Source organism: Thermobia domestica, chromosome 16 (genome assembly GCF_964235325.1).
Source record: "Thermobia domestica chromosome 16, izTheDome1.hap1.1, whole genome shotgun sequence".
NCBI lineage: Eukaryota > Metazoa > Arthropoda > Insecta > Zygentoma > Lepismatidae > Thermobia > Thermobia domestica.
This window is the reverse complement of record NC_137469.1, coordinates 109,287,059-109,314,706: the sequence shown is the minus strand read 5'-3', so window position 1 is coordinate 109,314,706 and position 27,648 is coordinate 109,287,059. Positions and strand designations below refer to the sequence as shown.

Sequence of the window (27,648 nt, the reverse complement as noted above, 5' to 3'; positions counted from 1 at the left end):
GGCATATCAGGCAGTTCGTTATATATTTGTAGCTAGTATCTACTCAGGGTCGAGGAAGATCAAATTACACATTACAATTTCAAAAAGGAAGGAAAGTTTTTAGCCATTGCTTTTCCTATTGCCAGTATTTTTCATGGCATTACGGTAATCAGAGAAGAAAAATATAATCTGGTAAATCATAATGTCTTTTGAATATTGATAGTGTTGGGTAATCATGTCTGAAAGTTTATTCAGTGTTACGAATGTAAACTCAAGTGTCTTGATTTAATATAATTTCTCTGTAAATTAGAAACAACTTTTACTTTTAAGAATGAAAATAACAAGATTGAACTAACCATTATTAACCAAAAATATATTACAACATAACGTAATAACTTATACAATTAGGATATTATATGCATTCTTTATAAACATGCTGGTGTTCACAATGTTCATAGTAAGATAAGCATAATTTTTTTCAGGACTCTGGGAGATCCAGTGATTCTAGCTCAGTTTCTCATAGTCGTACTTCCTTGGAAAGTGGAGGTGTTGGCTACCGTCTGTTGGAGTCACCGCACCGAGATGCTGGACGGCGTTCACAGCGATCTCTCGAAAGCCCTGGGAGAATACAACGGTCTTTCGAAGTTCCAATTCACGAGCTGCCAACTCATCGTTCCTTTGACTCTCCTCGCGACTTAATATCACCTCGTTCTGCGGAATCACCACAAGAATCGAATCACTCATCACCGACACATAGAAGATACAAGGAACCTGGGTTAACGCCAGATCTAGGCATTACAGTGTCTACTAGCACACCGTTAATAAAAAAGAAAATATTTACCGAACTGAGAGATGCAAATATCAGGAGTTTAGATAAGTACGGAATTTCTGTACCATCAAACAGAAATTTTGAATCGTTTCATCATAGTGGTTTATCAAAACAAAGAAGTTTTGACGTAGAGGAAGCGTATAACTTCGCATCAAAATACCGGACTTCCGATTTAGGTTATGAACGATTACGTGAGCCCGTGCTATCTCGTAGTTACAGTTTCATGCAACGAAGGGACAAATATTACGACGATGATTCGATGCATGAAAAATACTTATTGTCGGGTATGCGTTCCGTTGAATCAACTCCACAACCACGAAGGAGACATAAAATTATAGATACTACAGTGAGCCCTGAATACGCGAATTTCGTGAATTACCAGCAGAGAGGAAACGATAGTGTCGAAGTGGATGGTTTGTGTACACCTTTGCTGCATAGAAAATCTCAGAAATCCATAGATTCTTCCTCTAAGTCAGTGAAATACAAGGATTTCAAAATAAGTGAAAAGTGCCGTGATATTGGTGTTGGCTCAGATTCTAGTACAAGTCCGCATAGTCCCAAACACGAACTTCAATTCTCTCCCTTCTCCCTAGATTCTTCTCGTCACGATAGTGGTACTTCAACATTGAATGATATTGATGGGAAAGTTCGCGGAAGAAATTCGGCAGATAGCTCACCTCATTCTCAAGTAGATTCAGGTCTAGCAACTACCGGTAGCCACGCTTCAGTAGAAAGCTCTCTACACCGAAGGACTAGTAGTGATAATGAACGAACTTCCAAATTGTTAGGAGGACAAAAAGAATTATCACAGAACCAAAAGTTATTATATCCCAAAGATAACCATGAAAGTGAGAAGTGTGAAGGATCTCGAGGTGTGTACATAAGAAACGCTACAACTCCTTCAAATAATGTGAATAAAAACGGAAACGCTAAACTCAACGACAATGCTCATCTGTACAGTAATTTGGAATATGTTCTGGATCCAGAAATGCATGCTCATCTCCTACCTTTGCAACAATACATTCTTGAACAAGCCAAATTATCCGGTAAGTATTAAAATTATAGGTAAAATAAGTTATAAATACGTTAAAAATTAATCTAAGCAAAATGCTCACCATATTTTTCTTTCTTCTTACAACTGTTAAAAAAAGGAAGAGGGGAAAAATTAAAACTTGGGAACCATTGCATCCTAGAAAGTAGAAGATGCTATGAAATTTCGTGGAGGAATTTCCGACATGTTAATAATTACTGAAAAAAATATTCCATGATTATGTGTGTTACGTTATGGTGTTACTAGTCATAACATAATCTCTGCTTTAAATGTCGTCTTGGAAAATCTTACACATAATCTTGCGATATTTTCTCTGTTCGTGGATGCTATGTTCCCCAAGTTTTTATTTTATTATTATTATTATTATTATTATTATTATTATTATTATTATTATTATTATTATTATTATTATTATTATTATTATTATTATTATTATTTTACGATTTGTATTAAACTGTAAATTACTTTTATGAATTAGCTCACTTGTATATCAGTTTTATACACTCAGCCTTAAATATTTTTCTAATTATTACAGTAAGACCATCTACTAATGCATAGGGGATGAAATTTTCTGTACTATATTTCCAGCCATACGAGTCAGTTTAGCTCACGTTTTAACTCCCATTTTCGACCTCTTCCTTCTTCCATCATCGGGATGTAAAGGATTGGTTAGTAAGATAGACAAATGTTGAATAGTAAATATTAGTTACATTATAGGTGTGTGATCTTTAAGAAGGAATTTTGACGTGATCTTTTATTTTTGGTCTTATTAAAACACTAAATGCTATTTTTACCCAAAAATGCTCTATTGTAATTGATTGATAATTGGCTGTTATTGGTGTAAAACCAAACGTTGACCATAGCTATTCATATGAGTATTGGCCAATATTGTTGTGATTGATGCACAAGTGCATACCCTGTGACGATTTTTCGACGTAGTCACCATGAACCTCCAGACATTTCTGGTAGCATGGCACAAACTTCCATGTATCCTCTGTGTAAAAGTATCGCGTGAGAGTACAGCCAATCCAGAACTGATGTCTTGAGCACTTCATTGACGTTGAAACGCTTCGATGCAAGCTAGTTTTTCCGGCGAAGAAAAAGAAAGAAAGCGCTGGGGGCAAGGTCAGGCTGTAAGGGAGATGATTGAATATTTCCCGTCGAAATCTTTGAATTGTCTCAACAGTACAAGCAGCTGTATATGGTGAGCGTAGTCATTTATGAGAAGAATTCCATAGCATAGCATTCGCCTCTGCCGATTTTGAATAGTATGTTGCAGATTATTCAGTGTTTGGCAGTACGCATCTGCTGTATCTTTCTGGTCCTAAAACACAGTTGTCATGATTTTGCGCACTGATGGTGTTCGTTTGAATTTTTTCGCTTTAGGAGAATTAGTGTGTTGCTATTACATTGACTGCTGCTTCAACTCCTCAGTAATGTACGATATTCAAGTTTCATTTTCCGTCACTATATGAAGAAAGAGATCATCCCGATCTTCTCCCCAGCGGGCCAAAAAAATCACGTCCGGCTGTCATCTTTCTCTTTGTAGCCCCTTTCAGCATTTTTGGCACCCACGTCGCACACAGTTTGTGATAACCCAGCTAGTCAGTCATAATTCAATCCACTGTTTTCGCAGACACTTCTAGAAACTCTTTGGTGGGTTCAGTTGTAAGCCGGCGATGGGATCGCACTTTTTCTCGTCAACGTGTTCATCAGGTCGTCCGTCTGAATACTAGGCCTTCCACTACACTCATCGTCGTGAACATATGAACGTCCCTCCTGAAACTCTTTGCACCATTGCCTGACCTTGCACCTTCACTCATTACTGTCTGTCCGTAAATGACACACAATTCCCGATGGATTCTGTTCTTTGGCGTTCAAAAATCGTATAGGAAATCTCACATCACGCTTGGCGGGATTGTGTTACAGTAGCCTTACTATGATTCGCACGTACGCAACTCCACTCGGACGATTCTGCAAGCACAGGCTGCTAGGATATACTTCTGCGCATGTTGAACTTCATCAGTGTTTTCAACCTCGCGTAAAAAGTTAATCGGCCTTTTGTACATATGGCTCGTATGTATTTCTTTCGCGGAGATGATGACGCACAGCCTAGTTCGCTTGACTTCCTTAAGCTGAATAGTCTTGCGTTTCTCGTCTGTGAACGTTTCTATTGCTGTGAAAATTTCTGTTTCTTGTTAGTAGACATTGGTTTATTTTGTTTCCGTGAATACTTCTCCGGTATCCCGATAGTAGTTCGAAAGACAGTTTGCGTAATAGAGTAAATTTATTCTGCGAATTCCCCTTTACCAACTTAAGATATCCCCTTCGTGATGAAGTGTCTAACGTGCGACCTTCTGCGTGTGTGGTCTTGAGTTCGATCCTTAGTAGGGGTCACTTGTTTCAGATACAAATTTCAGAACTTGTTTGAATTTCTTTAAGCCGTAGGTCTCGTCTCATGTGGCCTCGGTGCTGAAAAGGAACATTACATTTCGATCAATTAACTTGAATATGGGTTATATTAAATGCATGGTCTCATGTAATCTATTTTTGATATTCAGTCGAAGTTCGTTATTGTGACTATGAGGTGAAATGTTATTGTTTTTCTTTGATGAACCATTTTGTCTCGTTCAAACCAAAATGGTGCGAAATATTTGTTGTACTAGTTCATAGCCAGGAGCCGGGAGTAATACTACAAAATAAGATGAAATCTATTAGTTTAACATACCATGATTATGGAATAATACTACAAAGGAAGTTGATTGGTATTTATCTACATTAAGTAGTATTAACGTGGACTAATATTTGTATACATCTTTAATTTAGTAATTGCCTTTTTTGAGATTTCCATCTTCCTTAGCGTCATTTTCGTAAAACACGAAATGGAAACTCATTACATCACATGACATCAATCGTTGTTGTATAAAACTAACAAACATACGATTTGAACCTTGATACTATAAACAGTACTAATCTACTTGGGAATAACGTGATTGTATTCTGTTGGTTTTCTACTACTCGTGGCTTGTCAATAGTATCCACAAGCATATACTCCATTCTTTCATTTTCACACAACACAATTTGTTGACACGCTTTCAATAGTCATTTTACACGAAAGATTAATTGGAAATGCCGTACTATAATTTCTGCGTACATTTGGCGATGATTCTGTAAAATAACGAATAGTTAAGCTAAGTTATCTTGTAACTAATTAAATATATATATATAGTACTAAATAATTAGTATGTGTGATGTCTGCGATTGTATCTACTGTTATTCTCAGATGTTCGCTTTCTCGGGACCAAAGTGCGTTTAACCAGCTACAAGTCAATGTGGCCATCACAGAAGAATAGCTCGCAACCAGAGATGTACTCATTCACTCCATAGTCGTGGGAGAAAGAATCGGAACTCAGAAAACCTGCCCTAAAAGTATCCCTTCAGTGATTCCCTTCATGTCATATCCCTTCAGTGATTTGTTAGCACGACAGATAGGAAGATGAACTATTGTGCAAATACTGATCAAGCTGTACTATAACAACCAAATGAAATTTATATTCTACTGTACTACTTCTTTGAAATACGAAATAAAACAGGTTTTATTCAAGCTAAGCGTTTACTTGTTTCAAGGAAACTGCATAGTATTCCTACAAGATTGTTTACATAAGATAGGGAGCAACCGTACGTTCTCTTTACGCTCCTATTGCTAATGTGTACCCAAGTACGTGTCACCACTTGTGACCAAGCATTTTAGAATTCCACATACACGCATGGCATTCTTATTTTTGTTTTACCACACACATCACATCAACTTCCATATTATATATTCTAAACTGTTTACTTTGTTTGCATATATTCGCCTTCATTCAGTTGTATTTAGTATTTTCATCGATAAAAACAAATCTAAATTCCATAGCTGTATGCTGCAGCTCGCATAAACAAAATTATTTTTTTCTTTGTAAAGACGTTTCAGTTGGCATTCAAGGCCAATGTTTACTATCATGAAGCGATTGCCACTTACTGTGTCTCTGCACCTATATGAATAAACACGCGATATGGAAAATTAGTTGCCCCTATCGAATTCTTAATAAAACAATTTGTCAGCTTCTTTCAGCCAAAGTACAGCTTCGGGTTTAAAATTTTCATACGAATACCTTAGTAGAAAAAAAATCAAATGTATATTATATAAATTCGATGCCAGGAAACATTATTCCTATCTCCTATCCAATTTGTTTACATTAGGGGCTCGAAACAGTACATGGCCAAACAAATAAAATCATAAAATAAGAAAACTGCATAACTGAGATTAGGCTTACTTTGAATTTGTTAATATAGGATGGTCATTCTGAAAGAAATTACGCCAATAGAATATATCCTTACGTTATATCAGTAATTTATTCTATCTCCCCCTTTTTTTTCTAAATAAACTTAAGCCGTCACATATTGTCTGAGTAATTAGGTAGATCCTTTGGAAACGGAAAGGATTACGAACACATGTTTACACTGATATATATTACGAAACACACCATTATGACACTGTGTCTAACTCGATCAATTTTGAAGGTTAAAATAAATATCTCCAATGCAGGTTTCGAGCTCTTGACACTTAGTTCACTCAAAATTAAAACCAAAACATCACTTACAGTTATCCAGTAGCGAAGGATAATCACACCATTTGAAAACTGAACTACTGTCCCTTTATGAATCAACTCACGACTTTCTGCTCATCAACCAGAAACATTCATCCTCATTTTTCCCAGTTTACCATTACAGTCCTCCAGGAAAACGTTTCACACCACTCAGAATAAAGTTTATTTGAGATTGAACAGGTTTACGTAAAGATAAACCTTCGCCGTTTTTTCAAAACATTTAAAATTCTTCATAAACTTCAAAAAATTCAGATCATGTCAGCATTGGCCATGCTGGCGAAATCAACAAGAAGCTACTTCACCAAATTTTCACACTGTTCGTTCAGTTCTGTCCAACTGAGCTGGTAAAATCGCAAAATTTTCAGCTGAATAACCTTTAAACTAATTTCGTATAACTCTGTTCTATAGCAGCGTTTCTACCACTTTATTTGTTTAAAGAATCGACGAGCAGTATCTAGCTACTGCTCTCCTGAAACTGACCATTCCAGACAATAACAATGTGACGTAATAATACGAAGATCGGCTACTGAGCAAATTACGAGATACGTCAAAAAAAAAGTGACCAATTCTTGATAATTTCGTAAATCTGTGCTACTGACGTCATATGAGACAAGATTGAAGATGATGAACTTAAAATTGAGTAATTTTGACGAATTTCTATCAAGATGGCTAAAAATTTAAGAATGTTTATGAATAATATTTTTAAATTAAAATTTTGAAGAAATTTCTGGGAGAGCTTTCAGGATGGTTTGAGATAGGAAAGGCATTCTACTGATGAAAATAAAGAGAAATATGTTAAATATCTTTAAGAAATATAAGAAATCAAAGCAGAAATGAACAAAATATATATAATAAATGCAAAATAAATCCTAACCTATTCTAAACACTTTCTAACCTAATCCTACCATCTAACATTACCAAAAGAAATAAATCTCAATATTGCACTACTACAACTTTTACCTTTTATCTGATGGCATTGTTATACGATATTATACAGGGTGTACGAAAATTCCATAACATGATAACTCCATGTTGGGAAGTATCAATCTGGTGGTAAATAAAAAAAAGAAGAAGCTAAGTCGTTTACTGGTAAATGAACATCCATTTAAAAAATGCTTAAAGCAGTGAAGGCCAATTTATAACACACTGCGGCCCAGAACAAAATAAAAATCGTACTTTGGAGCTTATCCACTCCTCCGGTCTGAGGCCACGATTCACTAAATGTGCATTGGGCAAAGTCATTTTTAAAATCTTGGTTCTTGCTTTGTATGTCTAGGCCAGTTATAGCAGGGCCAACAAGAGATAGTCTTTGAAGTTTCTTACCACATGTGGAGGGAAAATGCATCCCCTACTTTGATGCTAGTGTTACTAACCACGGTCACTCTATGTTACACCATTAATTAAATTGCCATTATAGAAGTACCGAAAAAAGCCTCGACACGTAAATAGTTGCAACGCCGCTGCGAGCTGTCAGAGACCTACTCTTGCTGGCTCCTCGGTTATAGTTCGTAACTAGGCTACAGTTACGAACATTTGAAAGGAACTCTATGAAATCTGCATTTTTCTAAAAATCGGCCCAGTACCAGTGACCATACCTTGAAGAACGGGGTTGGTAACCAAAATGTTCAAGAAAATATTTTCACAGTTATAAAAGTCATGTCTCAATTCAGGTATATAATGATGGTCAACTACACTCCTGTTTAAATTAAAAAAGGGATAAATCATTCATTTCTCAATTTTATTCGCGGGCTGCAAATTGACTATCACTGGTTTAAAGCATGCTTCAAGAAAACGCCATATTTCGGCAATCACGAAATGACAGACGTATACCAAAGTTAGTCCAAGTTAATATTTGTTATCATACGCCAGTTTAGTTTCTTAAGTTGTTGCAGTAAGTATTCTTTATTATCGATATGTATTTTACAAAATGGGTATTCTAAAGAATATAGAAGTAACGTAAACCATTAATACACATTTTCTTTTATTTTTTGTTTATTTCAGGTTACAGGTTTGGTGATCCCCTGAATGAAGAACAAGATTCCTTGCATTCTGATGACGAATCAACAGGACACCACGATGATAGCGACGAGTTTGCAGACGACGAGGGCATGTCAAATCAAGATTCATCGTCTCAGGAATACCTTGATGACAGTAATTACCTGGATGATGATGATGATGATGATGAAAGTTACAGTCAGTTCCTAGCACCACCAAACCAACTTAGAATTCGGCCCAAATATGCAGGTTAGCTATCTTGGTTGTTTTTATTCGAGGCAGAAGTAACGAACGGGTTCTTCACGTTTGGGACAAAAATAATGTCTCTTTGCTGATCCGATTTTAAAAGTACCAAAAGATGTGAGTCAAACCATGATCAACTTGTGGTAGCTAGGAACTAAGGTGCGTGCGTGATCGAAACAGAGCTTCAATGTAGTTGAGAAAGAATTTCAAGCCTTTTGCAAATTGAACAGCTTTTATGTGCATTGCGCATTGTTGCGTTGCTAGTAGCATGGTAATTGAATTAGATGCGATATAGCTTTTCTTGTAAAAATAATCATAATTATTTAGTATTTATATAGATAAATTTCTCTGATTTATTTTTATCATACCAGATAATTTTGTTTAGATAGTTTCAGTAACGTATTGCAAAAGCTTAACAACAATAAAATTGCGTATATTCATGGCACATCTAATGCGCAGTGAAGTTAAAACAGATCTAAACCTAATAACATTTGGAGCCATAATTTCTTTGGCGAATTCCAAATGAGATTTCCCTTCCTTGATATTTTTAAAAATGCTCTTCATCAATCTCTGTGCAGTTTTATGATGCGAATTACGTTCTATTTCGTTCATTGCTTATTTATTTACTTTCACATTCACGCAATTATTCCATTAGGGTTAATAAAAACTGGGTTAGCTCTTGGTAACCGAACCAGAGATAAGTATGTAACCGCATCACCATTATAGAAGTTCCTCTTTTATTCAATTTGTGCACAACGATTACTTAGTTTCAAGAAGATTATACTTATTTACAAAACGCGGAAACTTTTTCTTTTTTAACCAGATTAACTTTCCCATGATATTCTTTATGAAGAATGTGTTTTTATTAGTTTTTACACGATTGGTTTAGAAACCATTCATTCAGTATTTAAAGTGATGGTTTTGTTTTGTGCAATTATTAAAACGAACCTGTGTGAAGCTTTCATGGTCTAGAAATACAAAGGCCCAATGAATTTTGAGTATTCTTGTAGTCTTTTTAGTGTCAGCTGTACCACTGGGTTAAAATTTTGATTGATTACAGCTTATCGTTCCTCTTCTCAACGAGACCACATGAGACGTGGACCTACAACCTAACGTGGGATCCGAACCACTTAAGTTCTCACCGGGAAGGAAACCAAAACCGGGTCTCTGAGTTATCATAATTGTTCAAGATAACCATCATCATAATGTCGTAAACGAATTGTTTCACTTTTACTCCCGCGAAGTGTCTATTGACTAATCAGATCTTATTGAATTTAAGCTTTTTTTTTGGGGGGGGGGAGGTCGCAAAAACAAGACATTAAGATGTTTGTGTGTAAATCTGTTTACATGATTTATTTCCGATCTTCTTCGTGACGTTGGTTATTATTAGCTAATTATATTTCATTTGTGTCCAGACCGAGCATTACAGTGGGTTATTTCAGTGCCAGTTAGTTGTGCAGTTGAGTTCTTATTTAGACGAATTCATTTGACGGTATGTTTATGCTTATTTCCGGAGTTATAAGCAAAATGTACAAGGATATTACTTCAAATGAAGGATATAATCGATTCTTTTTCCTATTCGTTTTTCTGGGGAAAATACTTCGGAGGAACTTTATTCTTTAAACACAGATTGAATCATAGATTTAATTCAAAATTTAAAAATGCAGTTACTATATTGGCCCCGGGTAGCGTAGTCGCTAACCCTTTCGCTTTTGGTGCGAACAGTCCCGTGTTTGATTCCCGGCGGGAACACTCAGTCGAAGTGTAAAAGCTTTTTCAGGTCAGCCATCTTGAGAGGTTTTCCTGAGATTTTCTCCCTCTCACCGGGCAGATAAAGATTGTTCCTAACATAATGATCCCAGGCCGATTTCTTCCTCCCCAATTCCCCGGGTGGAGTGATCGCCGAGGGACCTCATCCCTCATACGTGACAGGCTAATATGGCCATAGTTGCTGGAAGACCAGAAATCTAATTCCTAGTCCTGACCCTGGAATTCCTATATAATTATTACAATAGCTATTCTAATGCACTGTAAATGAATCATTGTCACATTATTTTCAGGTTTATTATTGCTGATTCGTGAGAGGTGACACAACGATATTTTTGTAACCAACTCATAAGAAACTTGTAATTTTTGTTGTTAATCATGGACAATCGTCATTATAACACAATACCGTCAGTTTCCTCTCGAAGACGTAAAAAGAGAGGTGAGAACTGTATGCAGAGTGATCAGGTTGCGTCTTATATACATCATTTTTCTTCCCTGCATGATGAATAAGTAACGAAAGTTTTTGTCACACAATTTACCACAAAGTACCCTTTTTTGGAATGTTTTCGTGTGCATTTTTATATGATCCTTTCCTGATTTTAATAATATATGAGAATTACCGATTGTTTTCCTGATAAACAGTGTCGGTTTGGGTGAGAAATATTTAACCAAATTAATATGAAAAGCTGGGAGGAATAACCAAGTGTTCTTTAAGTGAAATAGGTTTTGATTAATACCAGATTTTGTTGACCATCACGTAAAAATATAATCAAACCACAGGATGAATTTTATCTGATCATAATATTTATCATTTCACAATAACAATATACAAAAATATATTTTGGTTTTAGAGGGGAAAAAGAAATTATTTAGTTCAATGGCTGTGCAAGCATGACTATTCAAAAGTGCATGCCTTTGTCTTGTATTGGCTTTTGAAATTCATGGCCTGATTGTTGTAAATATGTATTTAAAAGAAAGATGTTTAATTTTAGAAGTAAAAGAATAGGCCAGACAGATCTCTTATTTGTTATTTTATGCAACTCGAGTTTATGTCAATTTTATATCTTTTTATGTACAATAATGTGGACTATAGCTGATGTGTATTATTACGACATACTTAGACCGACTTTCAAATACAAAGTAAGATGATTACCATACACAGGAAGTTTCAAAACAACACCAACGTTTGGGAAGTAATTCCTGACACCAAGATAAAACAAAAAGAATAGACCAACCTGGATGCACAAGTGCTTCCTTTCGAAGTTGCCGGAAACATGCAAAAATGAACTTTAAGGGTCCATAGTTCCAAAACTAAGGGGCCTACCGTTGTCGGGTCAAGACTTCACTTAGGAACAAGTATGTGCCCTATCCAAGTATCCAAGTTTCACAATCCTGCGGTACTTCCACAACAATTTTTATAGAGGTAGTTGGTGAGTACTTCAAACTATAAGTCCGTAGCCAAACTCTGTAAAAATTGTTGCGTGAGTACCTTAGGATTCTGAAACATGTATTTTTGGATAGTGCACTTATTAGTTCCTACGTGAAGTCTTAATCTGACTAAGGTAAATCCCATCGTTTTGGAGCTATGGACCTTTAAAGTTCATTTTTTTCATGTTTTCGGCAACCTATAATTCCAAAAGGAAGCATTTGTGCACCCAGGTTGGTCTATACTTTTTGCCTTATCTTGGTGTCAGGAATCACCTCCCAAACGTTGTCGGTGTTATTTTGAAACACCCTATATACTTATTACATTGTTCAAGAATTTGTGATTCAAAATCAATCAGTTTATATTATAAGTATAACGAAGAGTCAAGGCGATGAAAACTAGTAAGGACATCTATATCATGTGTTCCGGTTACTATTGGGGTAGTAAGTTTTTGTAGCTGTGTCAATTTAAAGATTATCAGTGTTGGTAGCGAAGTAGGCTTCGGTTTTTCGCTGCCTACTTGCAGCACGCTTTGATAGCAGGAACTTTGTACGTGTAATCGCGCCATTTATCTGCTCCCTATAGAATTATGTGTTGTTCCGAAAGCATTTATATTACTCATTACAGATATAAATTTTAGAGAGAGAGAGAAAGGAAGGAAAGCTAGTGAAAATAGCTATACAACATTAAAACTTTGAAAATCATCATTTCTTGAGCTTCAGCATGCTTATCTCGCATTCCAAAGTTTGAATTTTGAATATACTTAATACAGCAAATAGCATGAAGAATACCACAATTATTTAAGCGCTCCTGTACTTTTTCTCGTGACTAAATTTTTAAAATCTAATTTCTTAATGTTTATATTTACTTTTTTAAATCAAGTTAAAGTAGAAGGCAGAAACTCAGATTCGTATGTTAGTGTTTTGGTTTTATATCGTTACCTGGACACTACAGCATCTTATATATACAAATTAATGTTTGTTTTTGTATGTGTGTGTGTTTGTCCGGTATACAAACCTATACCATTGTGTTCGCATACTTCAACGTGATTTCATCGAAGAGACCATCGGCTACATAGAACCTTTTTGTTTGTATCCTAAGGGAAGAGGAGGCGGCTTCAAATGGGAAGAGGTGATTTAAAATTTCTGTAAAAATAGAATATCTCACGAATTTTTCATGTTACGAGGGTGAAATTCGGTATGTAACCCCATTTCTTAAAGCAAGTTGACATATACATATGACTTACAATCTGTACAATGGGGGTAAGACACCCTAGAAGTGACATTTAAAAATAATCGAAAGTGACTGATATTAGTGTCGAATCCTTAATTTTGGGGTCGCTGAGATGAATAGTAACATTCCCGACGACGTTCAATTCCAACTTTAGCCGTCCTTGTCATGGAGGATTTGGGAGGTGGGAAGTAACGCCCAAAATGACGGATATTAATGTCAAATTCATAGCTTTCGGGGTCTCTGAGACGAATAGTACAGGGTTCTCACGGACCAACGCATTTCAGCATTTTCGAAACGAGCTCCTGGAAGGGGAAGGGGGCAATATGTACTATTACGTATATGCTAAGATGAAAGTAATTCGGCTAAAATTCAGACCCTGTTAATATATAGAAACGTGAGATTTGGACACAAATTTTTTTTGTTCCGGTAGCAATGAATAGGAAAAACTTTTTTGAATACTATACTAAGGAATTCAAATGTTGCACCCAGAATAGAGTACCACATAAATTCCGTAAAGTTACGGAAATTAAACTTGGCGTAGAAACTTCTCATTTAAAGTGAGCGGACATGTGTCCTAGCGTTTTTTTTTTTTTTTTTTAATTCTAATTTCAAGAGGGAAGAGACATTTTCTATTATTTTTCTCCCCTCAGCATTAAAAGCAGTGTTGTCTATTATTTGTGATCACGTCACGAGAAAATGGCTGAAAACTTTGAAATGAATTCTGGAAGATACTTGATATGTACCTCGAGCTAGATGTCAGTCACCACTTTGATTAAAAAGTGTACCCTAAAAGAGTGTGGGGTTCAAAATTACTGCGAAAAGTAGAGTATCTCATAAGCCCCTCATGCTAGGAAGATGGAAATATATATTTAAACTTTTCATTGCGAAAAGCAGACACGTGACTCAGCATTTTCCAAAATTCCTCTTTTAAGGAGGGGGGGGAGATGCAGCTGCTATATTTTTTTCGCCATATTAGAGTTTGTGTTGTTTGTGATCGCATCACGGAAGACTGCTTATCCGTTTGAAATTAATCTTGTAATATAGTTAGTACTTCATATAGGGAAGTACGCAGAAGTGTGTCCTGGGGTCCGGACCCCCCCTACCCCCACGAAATCCCTATTTTTTTTTATAAACGTAATTTAATTTTAGGAGTAATTTTACATTTTTTTAAAATATGATGTATTCTCACATTGAATTCCCCTGGAAAAGCTTTGGATCCCCCTCCCCGAAATAAATTCCTGCGTGCGTTCCTGACTTGAGGATTTTATCATGTCACATTCATTAACGGACGTATTCTGAGGGAAAAGAAAGTTCAAAATTTATGCCAATAGTAGAGTATTTTACGAGTATTTATAATTACAGTTTCATTCATTGAAATACGGATCTAAAGGGGGAAGGGGGTTCAAATATGTTCCATAAACCTGTTCTCCACGTTCGAAGAACAGGCATTTCAGCTAGTTATTATTAAAGTGTATATATTCTATTTTTTATTAAGGTCAAAGGAAGAAAATAAAGTTCATATGACACTCTGTTGCAGAGAAGAAAGTACTCTGTTTTTGATAATAATTTATGTAGAAATGAATCTTTATGTCTTGATTGTGCTCGCTGTATTAGCCTGTAGATTCTGCTGTTTTTAAGCTTTGTTTTGCACATTATCTATAAATATATAAGAATAGCGCAGTTGGATAGAAACTCTTCTAAAAAATGTAAACAACCATAATATGACCTCAGCTTTTTTTTCAGGAGAGTGAAAAGACTGTTTTCATGTGGAGTGTTTTTTATACACTTTAAAGAGAAGGCATGATGTACTGTACACCCTCCATTCCAAAAGAAACCGAACGTTTTAAAAAAACAAAAAAGCAATGTACATTTTGGAACAAATCATTTTTATTAATCAATGTATTCCCCTTCTGCATCGATACACATATTTGCACGCTCCAACAAGTTGTCAAACGACTTCTCCATGTCCTTTATTGGAATGGTCTTTAGGACGGCAGTCGTCGCCTTCTCAATGGCATCAATCGATGCGTGCCACTTTCCTTTCATCGCCAAATGCAGTTTCGGGAACAGATAGAAATCGCACGGAGCGAGATCTGGTGAATAGGGCGGATGATGCAACCGAATAATGTGATTTTTGACCAAAAATTCAGTTACAAGTCGCGAACGATGTGATCGTGCATTATCGTCCAAAAGAGTCCAACTGCCGATTTCGCGATATTCGGGCCGAATACGACGAATTCTTGCCAGTAAACGCTTCATGACGCCCAAGTAAAACTCTCCAGTGACTGTCTGGCTGGGCTGAACAAATTCTTTGTGGATAATTCCTTTTGAATCGTAAAAACAAATCAGCATCACCTTAACTTTTGACTTCACCAAGCGACATTTTTTGGGTGTTCCTTCATCCGGCGCTCTCCATTCAGCACTTTGCCGCTTTGTTTCGGGCTCATATTCAAAACACCACGTCTCGTCACCAGCTAAAATCGATTTCAAGAAGTTTCGATCCTGCCGAGCACTTTTAACGATGTCTTTGCAATGCGCAAGTCGATCAACTTTTTGGTCTTCGGTGAGTTTGTGTGGTACAAACCGCGAATTAACCTTCTTAAGGCCCAAAACTTAGGTCAAAATGCGGTATGCGGTTGTTTGAGGAATGCCTAATTCCATTTCAATAACTTTCACCGACGATTTTTTGTTATGTTTGATGAATTCACGCACTTTTTCGATGTTTTCTTCCGATAATCCGGTTCTGGGACGGCCTGATCTTTCGTCACCATCCAGCGTCTCTCTACCCGATTTGAATCGCCTGAACCACTCGTAAACTTGCGTACGGGATAGACACTAATCACCATATGCAGTTTGTAGCATTTGGTGCGTTTCACTAAAAGTTTTACCCAGTTTAACACAAAACTCAATTGCAGCTCGTTGTTTGAAACTCGTTTTCCGACCGATGTACACAACACACTGACAGTTGAAACGCAATAACTTTGTTCCGTGCATCCAAATGTCATGACATTTATACCAGTTGTCAATGAGGGACTACGCCATCTACCGGTAAAATATTACAACAGATGGCACTAGTGGTACTATTTGTTTTGAAAAGTTCGGTTTCTTTTGGAATGGAGGGTGTATATCAAGCTATAGTAATGATAAAATATACAAGCAAATCCAAGAAGTCTGGAAGAAGCTTGACAGTAATAATTTCCTGATGAAGCGCCTCGGTCAGACGACCAGATAGCTTTTAGTTGATGAGGTGTAGTCTGCATCCTATTCCTCTATTTGTGACTTCCTTTACTTGAATTTACTCCTCCTCAAATTAAGTAACTTTCTATAGATGGAGTTTACTCCTTCTTAAATCAAGTAATTCCCCATATACCAGAATACTCTCAAATCAAGTAGCTCGCTATAAATTGGAGTTTACAACTTCTCAATTCAAGTAACTTTCTATAGATGGAGTTTACTCCGAAAATCAAGTAATTCCCCATATATCAGAATATTCTGAAATCAAGTAGCTCGCTATAAATTGGAGTTTACTGTTTCTCAAATCAAGTAAGTTTCTAAATCAAGTAGCTCGCTATAAATTGGAGTTTACTCCTCAAATCAAGTAACTTCTGTAGATGGAGTTTACTCCTTCTTAAATCAAGTAATTCCCCATATACCAGAATACTCTGAAATCAAGTAGCTCGCTATAAATTGGAGTTTACAACTTCTCAAATCAAGTAACTTTCTATAAATGGAGTTTACTCCTTCTTAAATCAAGTAATTCCCCATATACCAGAATATTCTGAAATCAAGTAGCTCGCTATAAATTGGAGTTTACTGCTTCTCAAATCAAGTAAGTTTCTATAGATGGAATTTACCCTTCTTAAATCAAGTAATTTCCCATATACCAGAATATTCTGAAATCAAGTAGCTCGCTATAAATTGGAGTTTACTCCTCTAATCAAGTAACTTCTGTAGATGGAGTTTACTCCTTCTTAAATCAAGTAATTCCCCATATACCAGAATACTCTGAAATCAAGTAGCTCGCTATAAATTGGAGTTTACAACTTCTCAAATCAAGTAACTTTCTATAAATGGAGTTTACTCCTTCTTAAATCAAGTAATTCCCCATATACCAGAATATTCTGAAATCAAGTAGCTCGCTATAAATTGGAGTTTACTGCTTCTCAAATCAAGTAAGTTTCTATAGATGGAATTTACCCTTCTTAAATCAAGTAATTTCCCATATACCAGAATATTCTGAAATCAAGTAGCTCGCTATAAATTGGAGTTTACTCCTCAAATCAAGTAACTTCTGTAGATGGAGTTTACTCCTTCTTAAATCAAGTAATTCCCCATATACCAGAATACTCTGAAATCAAGTAGCTCGCTATAAATTGGAGTTTACTCCTTCTCAAATCAAGTAACTTTCTATAAATGGAGTTTACTCCTTCTTAAATCAAGTAATTCCCCATATACCAGAATATTCTGAAATCAAGTAGCTCGTTTATAGCTGCTGGAGTTTACTGCTTCTTATTTCAAGTAGCTCCTTAGAGACTAGAATTTGCTGCTTTTTAAAACAGGTAACTCCCAATAGACTGGAGTTTACTGCTTCTCAAATTAAGTAACACCCTAACTGCCACATGATACTGGGTCACTACCGAAGATTTTATGATCACCGGGAATCGAACCCGAACCATGCATACTTAAGAACTTTTTAATTGTTCAAACACTCACTCTTCTGGAAAAAAATAAGAATAGTTTATTATGGTTGGTTTTGTAAGTAATGTTTCAATTGAGAATGTAAGTTGATTGGTTGTAACGATCGCTAGGTATGCTTAAAATGATTTATTAGAACACGTACAATATTTATAAGTGTAATTAATGTTCATTACAAAAAATAAATAAATAAAAATAAGGTGAAAATTATAGGAAATCAATCACGATTGCTTTACTGTTTCAGAAACTCGTAATGACCAAGACTTCGTAGATGGAGATACGGGTGTCTATTACAACTCAAATATAGCCAGCAGTCAGATGGGTAGGGGTGTTCCTGTGCCAAACTCTTTGCCTATTGAGACGCAGCATGCTTCTTTGAAGAGGAAGAAAGAGGCACCACCGCCACCACAATTGTATTCTCCAATTGTAGAAAAGTCAGAGGTAATCATAAGTTCATTTTATTATTATTGTATTTCACAGATTTAATATTTCAGTTACGTATTTTCATGTTTACAAATCAACTTTTAAAAATATATATTATAGTGCTAGAGGGAAGTAAAGTGTTTCTTTGACTCATATGCTGGTTGGGTGAATTGGAGTTCAATATATCTTTCAGAATCAAGGCTATAAGAGACGTGGACTAACAGCTAAATAGGACCCGAACCACATTAGCTCTGCCGGAAATCGAACCCGGGTCTTCCACACCGAAGGCACATATGCTAACCATTTAGCCACGAAGAAGTTCTTTTGACTCAAAGGCTTTATTCGTGGAAGTAAATATAACGTGGCAATTTGGGACTTTACAGTCAGATCCGTTCTCTAACTCATGTAGATGATATCGTAATACGGTAACTATCGATCACATTGAAAATATGCGCGGGATATAGACTTCTAATTGGGAAGCCGGTGAGAAAGTGATGATCATGTAGTTCTAGAAGATCGGGAAATGGTGTAGAAAAACGGATAATATCACTCTTGATGGGATTGAGTTGCCACATAGGATCCAGGTCGATTTGTCTTTCTGTCACCATGAACTTGCAAATTTTGTGAGGTAGTTAGAATTTCTACAGACAGTTTCTAGATATATGATATTTCTGGAGAAAAAGAATCAAACCACATCTTCAGACTTGAGAGAGGTACTTGATTATTCCCTCATTAAGAAATGAGCAACTTAAATTTATCAGATATAAATAATATCTAGAATGATCGTTCCGTATCCAAATGCTTAGAAATATATAGTATTTATTGAAATTTCTTACGAAAGAAAAAAGGACTTCATTGTTATGGAAAGCACAACTACTGTATAGTAAATATTCAAGCTGTTAAAATAGACAGTGATTTGGAGAATACATTTCAAGACAATTCCAGAAATAAATCAAAATTATCATGGTTTACTAAATAAAAGACCAGACCATCAATTTGAAGAAAACTTTTCTCTTTTCTGCAGTTTTGTTTTCAGTTGTATGTCAGTCGCTATTAATATTATTAACAATAGAATCATAAGCATTTTCGATGGGACTCAACAAATTGTTGAAGAATGTTGAACTCAGTACAATAACAAGCGAGAAAGCATCAAGATTTAAAAAGAAAAAAATTAAAATACTAATTTTAGTTTCTCACTGTGCTGGTATTTAGTTTTAACTAAGAAAAATGCATTGTTAACGAACAACTATTGGGTTTCACTGGTTTACCGTAAAACAACTTGTGTTTCTTAATTTATATTAATCTGCAAATTAGTAATCCTATCCTGGTTTGAACGACAGTCCTGATAGTGTGTCTTTCAAAAAGAAAAGAGGATAAAAGTAGCTTGTGAAATTAAAGAAAATAAAAATAGTCCCAGTAAAATTTTCGATTTGTTTTGAACTTGGTCCTATATTTGGGAACAGTGCGCAATCTAGGAACTTCAAAAGTTGACGTTTATCTCAAGAAGTTGTAATCGTGCCTTTGCCGTTGTTAAAATTTTATAAATCTAAGCATAACTCTCTCTCTCTCTCTCTCTCTGTCACGTAATTCATTTGCATTCATCCCAGCCTTACTACGGCAAATCACAATTCCATCCGCACTTATATTTTATCGGAAACCGAAGCTGGGCAAATACGGTTGATAAAACATAAGTACCATAAAAATAGAAATATGTGTAGAAGACTAGTTTACGTACAAATATCAACGAATGAAAATTATCCTGCGATATAAATCACAAAACCTAATTAAACTGTGCGAAAAAATATAATGTTGCTGAATACGATTTACACAAATTAAAAGGACAAGACGAGATTACAAATAAACAGATAGCAACAAATAGACAAATATCTTTTATGATTGTATTGACCTTTTATTTTATTTTTTATTTATTTTATTTTATTTATTTATTTATTTATTTATTTATTTATTTTATTTTATTTATTTTTTTTAACTTATTTTCTCTCGATGAGAGGTGGCTAAGTGGCTTTATCAACAAATTAAAGTTTCATTTACTCACAATTAATCTTCGACCGATCAGCTGATATCACTCGGGTCCTGGCGTCGAATCCACTAGACGTTTAAAAAAAAAAAAATCCACAGGAAAGTTTCTGTACTGGAGGCGGAATAAGCTTGGAGCTGCGTCGATTTATCTCAAAGGCTCAATATAGTTCCCCACTGGTAGGCATAAGTGATCATCCAAGCAATTATTTCCTTCCGCTCAATGGTTTAAACCCAGAGTCCACCGCATAAAAACTGAGACCACAAACGAATGTTAAAGTGCTAACACGTATATACGAGTCACTTCACGCGAGATTTCTGCACACTGTTGGAATAATTATTTTATACGAATGCGTAAAATATCACTGACGATAAACTATAAAATTGACTCTCACACATGCAAGCGACGATTCAGTGTGCGAAGCTCAACCCGTACAAGGGGAGCGTTTACGTATTATCTTCAGAACAATGCACCCCACTCGTCTTGGTGGGTGCTCTTCGAAGTGACAAACAGGCGCGCGTGCGAAACACTGAGCGTTCTATTTAGCAAACCAAAGCTTGTATATGGTCAACCGGGAAAATCCAGATTTTCACTCCTAGCGTCGGGACCAGAATTATCGTCCAATTAGCTTTTTTGGTTATAAAAGTGCGTAGGTGGAAAGTGATTGTCCCGAAAATCAGACACAGAGGAACGTTCACCAAACATGTTACGATTACGTGATCAGTCCCTATTGCTCGACCATATATGGCCGTAAAAATCGACCTACCAACACAAATGCACGAAATACCAAACTGATGAAGAAAACTTCGAGATTGTTCCTTTTATATACGAGGGTTGGTTAATAAAGTTTGAAATTAAGTCTGTCTTTTCCAATGTCTTTTTAAATTCGAAAAAATGAGCTTCGGGTTGGTGATAAAGTTTTACTTAGTCGTACTTCGTTTCTTCCTGTATATCGATCTTAACCGTTAGAGGCTATCAACCGCGAAAATAATTACTAACCTTCGCCAGAATAGAAATTATTAAAATGTGTGACTGAGCAAGAGTTGGAATCAACAACTCATAATATCTATAGTTTATCTTATGCAAGCTAACGACTGTGCTGTATTTAGAGATGTAACTCGCTGCCTTCTAGTCGAATCTGAAGTCATACATATCTAAGCTTGATAGTCAGTCACTTTCTTTGGAATTCCGTTCATTATTTCTTATCTTATTTTGTTTGTTTATGTTTAGTCTGGGTTCTAAGCTTCCCACATTAACGGGAGTATTAGATCTAGAGTTAAAATCACCGAGATGACAATTTTGGTGCGGAAAAGCACTACATTCCCCTTTAGAAAAAGAATTTTAAATAGTTTTACAAAGAAACTCACATATATTTCTCAATACATGAGAGAAAAATAGAGAAAGAGAGAGAGTTTCTCCTAAAATTTGTGATTTGAAGGAAGAAACAAAGATAACATTATTTCTTTTCTCCAAATACATACTCTATTTCAGACTTAATAATGACTGTCAAAACTTAGTTCACGGTTCTCTTTACTCACGTATTCATTCATGTGAATGCTGTATCTTAGGACTACTATTGAATCAGTTTCATATATATATTTTCTGTAACTGTTACCCATATCCGTAATATTACTTTGATAAATTTATCAACTATGTCGTTCCTCATCAACTTACCATTAATTCTTGAACATTTAGCATTAGCGAAAGAGATTTAGGTTTCGTTAACCGTATTGAAAAGTCGTTACAGTTTCAGAAGAAGTTCTTTTGACATTGTACTGTTATCTTTTATTCAATTCTTGTGAAGAAAAAAAAGTGACAAACTTGGGCAAGCGTTAGCATTTATTGGCTTCTTCTGTCGTTATGTTTGCATTCTAATTTTAGTTTTCTCTTTTTTAAAAGTTGTGTTGACAGATAAATGTAGCTCTTTTTTTTAATTGTTTTACTATATTTATTATTTTAAGAAGTTTAGTGCACGAAAAGCTTGTGCTATGACAAAATGTCGAAAGTGAACAAGCTGTAACTTCAGTTGTAATTTCGTATCTTTTACTGCATGTTTGCTTTATTATTGAGAATTAGTACTTTATTATTTTAATTTTTTAAAAGTTAAATACAATGCAAGGTTTGTCCGGGAATTATCCAGTTGAAAAAGAGAAAAGAAAAAGGGGAAAAACACGTAAATAGGACAATTCTCTCAAATAACTTTTCATTCACCTAATTTTCAAGGTAAAGTACTAAGCCGTGGCTTTTTACAGCCCATATAGCCTTTTCCGCATGAATAGATTATACATTTTCAGCTGCGTGAGACGTAGTTGTTTGTCAACGTCGTTATTTCTGATTTTTTAACCCACAGTCCTTTGCTTAATATATGTAGTGCCCCAATTGCCTTATAACTGTATCATCATCGAAAACTTCTGCTCCCATGGTAGTCAAACTCCTCGGCTGCGCAGAAGAATCTTTGTCTCTCAAAAATAAATAAATCTTGAAATAACAAAAAAATCTGGCCTCTAAATTTCCAGGGATTTAAGCCCCAATTTACTTACTGCTGCACTGTTGTTTTTCTAGTTGAGCTATTAGCGACAGGACGGGTTCTTCTCTGTACATGCTTACTGGATTTTCTTTTGCTTACCAGAATGCTTACGATTTTTTTTTTAACCTAAATTTGTCATCAGCTCCTTCGCATCGTTTTCTGTAATCTTTTCTTTCCAAATTTGTCTCCCGCTGAAGGCAAGGATACCAGATTCTTTCATAAGTTGACGGTCGCTCAACAGAAAAAAATTAAAAGGGATTGTGGAAAAGAGTTTGTGATTATATTTGTTGCAGTTTCAGTATTCACTCTTATTGAAGACAATGAAAGATTAAATTTTTGGGGCATGCTATATTCATGTGCGGATGTATCCGCACTTGAAGAACAAGATATTTATCTCAACCTCAGTTTGGGTTTTGAACTGTAGATAAGCATACTTTGGTAGTTTCAAGCAAGATTTTTTTTCTTGCGCTCAAAGTTTGTTTCCATACGTGTCATGAATAAAGTATTACACTAAAATCTCAGAAATGATAATCCATAAATTCTATAGATCATTTACTAAATTTGAGTATTATTATTATTAATTATTAATCTGCTGTTTAATTTTAACCGTGTTTATGCATTTTCGTCCACAAACATCCACCTTGATATATTTCCAAACATGTTGTTCAAATTTGAGGCAAAATTTCAGTTTGCTGATCTCGAGCAGTCATTACGAATGTAATAATTACGTGTAGAGTACATAATCCTACTTAGTACTGTCTATTAATTATGGCCAGTGAAAAATTTTAATTATAAGATTAGTACCCTGAATATTCGAAACGACTGGATAGTTCCTAACAGACTTTTTTTTTTTTTTTTTCAATTGCATGAACGTTCAGCAAAAGTAGCATTTATTTATTTTTCTTTCTTAAGTAATTCTTTTCTTTTCAGCTCCATATTAGTTTCCACAACCGGACTACTAATCACTTAAACTCTGTACAAACCCTGCCCATTCCAATTCCAATGAATCAGCACCATAATCACACTAGGCACTACAATAATCATCATCATCATCACCATCACCATCATCAACAACGTAACCAATTACACCATAGTCAGTCCTTTAATAGCTCCACACTTCGTCCTCTTTCTCTCCCTGCTCCTTCCAGATCTGGTGGCAACATTGTTGCAAATCCTCCTTTGGGGGGTTCACTCCAGAAGGGCCAGGTTAGTTAACAAACTTAAGTGCGTCTTTACATGATGTATGAATGGGAGTGCAGAAGCGTCTGTGTGGTGTGTTTTGGGCTGACATTCTTCTCTTACTTCTAACATGCTTTTCTCTTTATTTTCTATAGTCATGCTTGTTTCTACTAGAAAATGGCTTTACTTTGTAGCTGGTTATTGTATTCCAGTTAGACTAATCCAGTAACATCACATAATAGATCACACAACAATAATTGGAAAGGTCACTTTCTTTTCATAGAAAGCAAGAAAAAGTAAAACGCATTGTTCCTTTCAATATTTTGAAAAGAAAGAACAAAAAGTACGTAGAAAGTTTAACAATGTTGAATATCTACACCAGTTTCGTTTCTTAGAGTCCCTTGATTGACATGGGGAGTTATTTTTATTTTTTTCTTTAAAATGAACTGGAATTCAGACATGATTTTATTGATTTTCAGATTTTTTTAAATGAATTTGTATTAAATATTATTTCAATATGAGTTAAACTCGATTATAAAATATTAAAATTATACGTAACTAAAGTTAATTTTCACGTAGTAAGAGACGTCTAAATAGGTTTGAAGAAACCTGTAAAATCAAATCATTAAAATTGTAGTTCATTTGAAAGAAATAATAATGATAATAATTTCCCTATAAATCAATAGGCTTAAAAATAAAGATAGCGCAAGTATTCAATATTGTTAAGTAATAAATTAACTAACATCGTCTTGTCACCAAATCACACACTATCTTGTGAAAAATAATACGGAGTTCCTTGTTTCTTCCTAAAGCCGTATACTGTCGTCTGTGGAAGTAATTCGAAAAAGAAAATCGTGTTTTCGGTATTGTTCAGTTAATTGTGCGAAAACGTTGGTGCACGGTAACCTCTGATATGAAAAGTATCTGGTTCTATTCCAGGTAATATGATTTTCCGTTGAACAATGTTAGAGGACTTTTTTAGGATTCTCCATTATTTCCTATTTTATCATTCTGGCCATATCTTCTTTACCTTTAGCCGAAGAATCTTAATTACAAAACATTAAATTAAAGTTACATTTAGGGTTCGTGAAGCATTTATTTCCAACCTCTGTGTGGTCTTCATCTTTACCTGCAGTAAAATCGAGTCTATATCTTAACATACATTCCCACACCATACTCTCTTCTATCTGTAACTGTATCAAATTCTCCGTTTCGATTGACATGTAACACTTGTGACTTGTTACATTACATCTTGCGAATTATAGACTCGTATAGAAATATGTTGTAACCTTCACTATTCTTTTTTATATATTCATAGATTCTGTTTTGGAGTTTGCTGAGCTGTCCAATAAAGAATCCCAATTTTGACTTATTTCTGAAATACAAACGAAAGGAAATAAAGCGCAAGAAATACGGAGCCTTAAGTTAAAGAATCTCATTCCGACATATCTATAAAATTTCATTTCAATTGTAGAGCCCAGCTGAATTTTCGAACGTATGTGTCTGAATCCATCTTCGAAACATAAAAATTGCATTGAGAATCAATACATTGGTGAAGCTCAGTTAAGAACACCCAGTAGGAATCCACGGACCTGGTTCAAATTTCGTACCAAGAACATGATGATTTTTATATGACGCTTTATAACACGTCTTGAACTCTTGAGTGAACAACTATTGGGCGAGTAGCTTATAGAAATGCTGAATGTCTGAGTTATGGTATCCCACGGTTATGTAGGCGTAGCTAACGTAGATGGCGGTATGGAAACGCGCGGACTTTCCTGAATGAAGAACAGAAGCGAGTAGCCTTTTATACCCACACCAGAATTCCAAATATATCCTGTATGACAAATGTGATCATACGATGGATTTTGTTGGTCCCCTGCACGTCTAGGGGCACCACCCAACTGTCACTGTGTCCTATACAGAAATGACTCTCATTGTTAATACTACCGCTCTCTGTTCGCCCCACCACTACTACTTTCATAATGTTACACATGTACGCAGGCTGGCATCGTCGAGCAGTCTAAGACATTTAGTTGGCGATGTGTGTTGCAGTTGCAAATTCAGATTAGAGCATGGCGTTATAGTGATCTTCCACCATTCACTTCATTATCATTGTTCATTTCTTGTACTCCGCTGTAGTCTAAAGGGAACAACCGCGGGACATAAAACTAAACTAGAATATATAAATGGAAATATGGCAATTTCCGTGATTATTGTTGTGTGTATCATTGTAATACAACTTACCGCCTTTTATTGTACCGCTAAATTTGTTGCTTATATACTTGCAAAATGGCTGGGTGAAGTAATTCAATTGCTATTCAAACTAACAGTAAAATAACTAACATTAGTAACATAAAAAATGTTTAGATTATTTTCAGCTGTCTATATATTATTTCCTGCCGAATCTTAATCGTTAAACTCAATTTTAACGTAAGGCTTGCATCTAATTTGGTAGGATCATACCGCATTTGAATGGTGTTTCGGGATTAAATGTAGAATTATTCTTATACCTAACTGCTCATGTATTTCCACAAGCAACAACTATAGAATTATCGTTGCAGGTACGCTTACTATTTTTGCAAACATCCAAAACCACTTACACAACACTGATTATTGTTTGCAGAAATACAGAAGTTGATTCTAGTAGATTGAAGTGAAACGATAATTCTATATTCATTTGATAAGAATTTCATCCGTAAGCTGATTATCCCACTTAAACATATAGAAGTACATAAAAGGTGTTCAAAATGTCTTTAATACAGAATAGTAGAGAACATTAGGTAGTATTTGTATTGTGACGTCGTTCGCATTCCGTTCCGTCGTTCGAAACCCGTTGTACAAGGTTTGACAATAAAGTTTCAGGACTGATGGAGGTACCTGGAAAGCTAAAGTTGCTGCAAACTGCGGTAAGGATTATTGAAAGTAGGTTTCTTTTTCCTTAATGCACAGATTTGCCCATTTCACGATATCTCTAAAACTGGTTTCGAAGTCATTCTTCGAATGCAGTTAAATTGTGCCTTCATTTATTTCTTGATATTCTGAACAGCTTTCTCTTCAGTGCCGGTTTATGTTCGCGGAATAGGAAGAAGTGTGTGGATGCTAAATCAGATAAATACGGAGAATGCCTGAGCCTGGGGACACTGCCAAGAACTGTGTCAAAATTACTGCTGAGCGAAGCACAAACTCTTCCTTTTTCCCAGATCTTTCACGATCTGCCAGATTGTTTCGTGGTTTATATGCAGTACATCTTCCATCATGCGGACAGTCATGTTACGGTGAATGCAGCAGGTTGCAAACATCGCTTCACATTATCCTCTGAGCGGTTGGTTGACGAATATCTACTTTTGGGGTCATGAGACGTCTTCATATCCATCATGAAATCAGGCGTACTATTCAGACACACGACCACAAGATAGGATATTCTAGCGGTAAACAGCTCTGATCATCTCGTAAGTCTCTGTTACCAACATCAGTCCTAGAACTTGGAGCAGGTTCATCCGCGAAGCACTGTTACGCGGGTGATTAGTTACTTTAAGACATATATATAGTATACTTACTGTTAAACTAGAAATTATTTTAAACATTATACGGAAAATTTTCTTCTTGACCTTTTA

At 35.6% G+C, this 27,648-nt stretch overlaps 1 protein-coding gene across 5 annotated transcripts in view; it reads left to right on the top strand.

The window, feature by feature from the left end:
- RhoGAP93B (MyTH4 and RhoGAP_KIAA1688 domain-containing protein RhoGAP93B) overlaps window positions 1-27,648 on the top strand; it is a 338,924-nt gene that overhangs the window by 276,227 nt on the left and 35,049 nt on the right. For 3 of the 5 annotated variants that reach the window (XM_081742932.1, XM_081742929.1, XM_081742930.1), the window contains exons 6-9: window positions 462-1,854; window positions 8,507-8,749; window positions 18,109-18,305; window positions 23,783-24,058. In XM_081742932.1, coding sequence (XP_081599058.1) covers window positions 462-1,854; window positions 8,507-8,749; window positions 18,109-18,305; window positions 23,783-24,058 — 2,109 coding nt within the window. The remainder of the gene's footprint in view (window positions 1-461; window positions 1,855-8,506; window positions 8,750-18,108; window positions 18,306-23,782; window positions 24,059-27,648) is intronic. The other 2 variants (XM_081742933.1, XM_081742934.1) reach the window with 2 other exon arrangements.